Source organism: Trypanosoma theileri (genome assembly GCF_002087225.1).
Source record: "Trypanosoma theileri isolate Edinburgh chromosome Unknown TM35_Tth_109_V1, whole genome shotgun sequence".
NCBI classification, from domain to species: Eukaryota; Euglenozoa; class Kinetoplastea; order Trypanosomatida; family Trypanosomatidae; genus Trypanosoma; species Trypanosoma theileri.
In genome coordinates this window covers 20371-24577 of record NW_021639951.1, presented here as the reverse complement: position 1 = coordinate 24577, position 4207 = coordinate 20371, and the positions used below count along the sequence as shown (strand labels likewise).

Genomic DNA, 4207 nt, shown 5'->3' with positions numbered 1-4207 from the left:
TTATTATTATTATTATTATTATTATTATTATTATTATTATTATTATTATTATTATTTACTCCTGTTGTTGAGGATGAGGATGTGGAAGATGGTATGGATATTGTTTTTCCTCCCGTGACAGCTAAATGTAGTTTACGGGCACATGTAAGCAAATCATTTACTGTTGTGCACATTTCCACCATACGCTCCAGTCGACCACGTGGATCAATTGCTGAAATCTTCTTTAATAATTCACGTGGAGATAACAACATCATTAACGAAGATGTTGCTGCTGTTGCTGTTGTTGTTGTTGTTCCGCTAGTAGATGTAGTAGAAGTAGTAGTAGTTGCAGTTGCAGTTTCACTATCTTTATTATTATGATTATGATTAATCGTATTACTGTTTGCGGAGAGTTCCTCTGCCCATTCTGCCTTTCGCACACCATTCTGAAGACAACGAATAATAAATTCATGTGCGGCTGGTAACATGGGAACTTTCCGTGTGGAAAAGAGTTCAAACATCCGCTCTAAAACAAGATACACCTGACGTTTATGTTGTTCACAGAGAGTAGAGAAGAGTTCCTCTGGACAATTACTCATCGCTTGAAAGAAATTATTAACTTGTTTAGGATCCCGTAGATGCGATTCATGATTTTCTTCAATAAAGGCGGCAACGGCTTCTGCATTTCCCAAACGGCGGCGAAGTTCCACAAAACGTGAATGTCTCTTCACTTCTGTATTCGACTCTACGAGAGATGATTCCTCTCTTGTCATTATTGGCATTTTATCTTCCTGTACTTCTAATGACTCCTGCTGTTGTTTTTCTTCTTCTCTTTCTTCTTGTGGATTACTGTGAAGATTACTGTGAGGATGTGTGGAGGTCTCTTCCCGTTGTCTCTTTGTTTGTGCAGGCGACGCACTGCTGCTGCTGTTGTTGTTGTTGTTGGTTTCCTCTAAAGACTTCATTAGAATTAAAATCCACCGCTCTTTTTTTTTTTTTTTATTGTTTAGAAGAAAAAGAAAAAGAGAAAGAAATATATAAATTAGAGAAGATAAAATAAATAATAATAAAAATCAAAAAGAAAGAAATAGAAAATAAAAAACCACAAAAAAATAGAAATAGGAAGAATATGAATGAGAAAAAAAAAAAGACACAATGGTCATTATATTTCAAAAAGAAACACACAAACACACACACACCAAAGTTTTTTTTTGTTTTTTATATTTAATAAAAATGCATAAACACACAATGGCCATATAGAGGAAGAAGTGGAAAAAGGAACAACAAACACAACTATCATCATCATCATAATAACAACAACAATGATAATAATAATAAACACACACACACACACACCTCACAACACTACACCCCTTCTACCCAACAACAACCATTAACAAATAGAGTAAATAGTAGTAGTAGTAGTAAGGAGAAGAAGAAGGAAGAGAAGAAAGAAGAGAAAATGGGGGAGGTGGAGGTGAAACAAATAATAACAACAATCATCCATCATCTTCATTAAAAGAAAAGGGACCACACCACCATTAAAAGAGAGAAAAAAAAAAGCACAGAATGCGAAACGAAAAATGATTGAGATAATTTTTTTTTTTTTTTAAAAGCAAAAAAAAAGAAAAATAAATCAGAGATGTACAGATCAACACACACACACACACAGACAGACATACTCACAAGAACAGGGAGAAAAAAAGAAAAAGAGTCAACACGAACTAAAAAAGAAAAAAACAACAACAACTGAGAGCATAATAAAAGCGCAAGAAAGAATGAGAAAAACAAACAGCATTGATCGTACTGTAAATACACACACAGAAGTAGAAAAATAAATAGAAATACACAAGAAGAGACATATATATATATATATATATATATATATATATATATATAGAAGATCGCAGCAAAAACGTAAAGAAAAATAATTTGAGTCATCTCAGAAGCAGACAAGTACAAAAAGAAAGTACTTCTATCTATATCTATCCATCCATATATATATATAGATAGAGGAATACTTCCAGAGATATATCTTCATAAATACGTTGAGTTTCTCTGCTCTGCTCTTCAGTTGTTGATTCTCAAGAGCACAAGAGAGAGTCAAACCACTACAAGAAGAATAACAACAACGGGCAGTTCTTTTTTTTTTCTTTTCTTTTTTCTCTCCTTCACACACTATTGAGACTCTCCCTTTTCCATAATTAGCAGCAACTAGTACTGCTCCCCACTACCTTTTCTTTCTGTTGCTTTTTTTTTTCTTTTTCTATAATAGATTACCATTCATTACTGCTTAGATATATATACTTTCCATCCTTTTTTTTTTTTTGATGTCCCTCCCAGCCACCTCCCTTTCTCTCTCTCTCTCTATTATCAACGTTTTCGCATTCTTTTCTCTTCTTTCTTTCTTGATTAAATAATCCCCCTATGGCTTTTTTTTTCATATTTTTTTTTTTTTTGCTTTACATTTCTATTCTCGTTCTTTTATTTTATTTTTTTAATTTATGTTTCTGTCTTCTGGAATATATATATATATATATTTATATATTTATTTATATATCCCTATCTGATGACCCTTCATCCTTTTTTTTTTTTTCGTCTTAACTTAGACTCAACGCATAACCCACACATCTGAACTACTGGGGATACATGAAAATGAGTAAAAAACATTCTAGTGAGTGTAAAATCTCACCCCTCATTTTCTCTCTTTCTTTCTTCCTTTTCATTTCCCATTCGTATTTTTTTTTTTTCCTTCTTCTTCTTACTGTTTCCCACAACTCTCTTCATCTATTTTCCATATCCATTCCTTCTTCCTCTTATTTCTCATTGCTGAAAAAGAAAAAAAGAATATATATATATATATCCTTTGATCCCTTTGCTCAATCTTTAGCATTTTTTTTTCTTTTTTTTCTTTTTTTAAAATAAGTAGCCGCCTAATTTTGGCCTCTGTTTGGATCTCTAAAGCAATTACGCGATTGTCGCGCGTTGGTGTGGGTATTAGAAGTTGTATGGCTATCCCCTACAGAAGTACCAACAGTGGACTCCCCTTGTGCCTGTTCATCCTCATCCTCATCCTCATCTTCTTCTTCTTCATCCTCTTCTTCTGCTTGACCTTTTTCTGGATCTCGTTCATGATGATGATGTTGTTGTTGTTGTGTCTTTTTTTTTTCTTTTTGTTCTTCTTCTTCCTCGTCATCCTTAACATCTTTCCCCACGGCCTCTTCTTCATTGACGTTATGCCGGCTCTTCTCATCGTTATTAGCATTCGTATTATCCATATTATTATTGTTAGTATTATTATTATTAGTATTATTGCCGCCGTTCATATCTCCTTTATCCCGAAGTCGAAATCCATAAATACGAGGAATATAATGTTGTTTTGGCTTTGCAATGATTCTCCCACTTTCTCGTAATTGCATAAGAAACAAATGTGGAAAAGTCGTTCCCCAAAAAGCCCCATCCAATGTACGATGACGAGAGGATCGTGGATAATAAATATCCTCACACTTCGGACAATACAACTTGACGGAACTCTCACGCACAACATCACTCTGTCCAACCGGCAATACTGCCTGACCACCGCAGAAAACACGCGGGCAGCGGCCAAACTCCCCTTCAGCGAATTTCTCTTCCATTAATTTTAATCCCCGTTGGGTGGTAATAAAGCGGGCGTGAATAAGACCATATAATGTCTCTGCAGAAGCCTCCACCAGTCGCTGCTGCTCTTCTGTTAGTCGAGCACTGTTTTGGGTTTCCAAATCCAGAATAAGATCGAGGGCGTAGTGGTAGAAAGAAACCATAGTGGAAAGACCAGTGAGATTGAATTCATCATCAATAAAGTCGCGGTCCACAACACAGAAGAATTCATGACTTTTTAATTCACAAAACCAGACAATCCAGGGAAGAACTTCCTCCTCTGCCTCATCATCAAACCCTGCACGGTCGTCAGAGAAGTCCCCAGTGTAGGCGGGATAGTTCATATTTTTTTTGTGCCTGCTAAGAAAATTAACACCTTCGTGATTGGAATACTAAAATGAATAATAAAACTGTAGTAGAGTACGGTGGGATATTCTATACTATTATTATTACCACCCCCGACAAGAGAAAGAAAGAAAGAGATACGATAGAATAGATAGAGAGACAGAGAGTTAGTGTAGTTATCTAGTAGTTAGACATGTGTCTTTGTTCCTGCAAGAGTTTACATCTTGAAATCTGTTTTTTTTTTTTT

The 4207-nt window shown here is 35.0% G+C and overlaps 2 protein-coding genes across 2 annotated transcripts; both read right to left on the bottom strand.

Moving 5' to 3' along the window:
- On the bottom strand, positions 1 to 944 carry TM35_001091110 (uncharacterized protein; the record flags this gene model as incomplete). Its single annotated transcript, XM_029031699.1, has 1 exon — positions 1 to 944. A coding segment is annotated over one exon (944 nt), but the record flags the coding sequence as incomplete, so codon positions are not given.
- A 1968-nt stretch (positions 945 to 2912) lies between these two features.
- TM35_001091100 (putative dynein heavy chain) lies at positions 2913 to 3959 on the bottom strand (the record flags this gene model as incomplete). The annotated part of the gene is made up of 1 exon (XM_029031698.1): positions 2913 to 3959. One exon carries the CDS (start codon positions 3957 to 3959, stop codon positions 2913 to 2915), a length of 1047 nt encoding a protein of 348 aa, XP_028877017.1.
- Between the last annotated feature and the right edge of the window lie 248 nt (positions 3960 to 4207).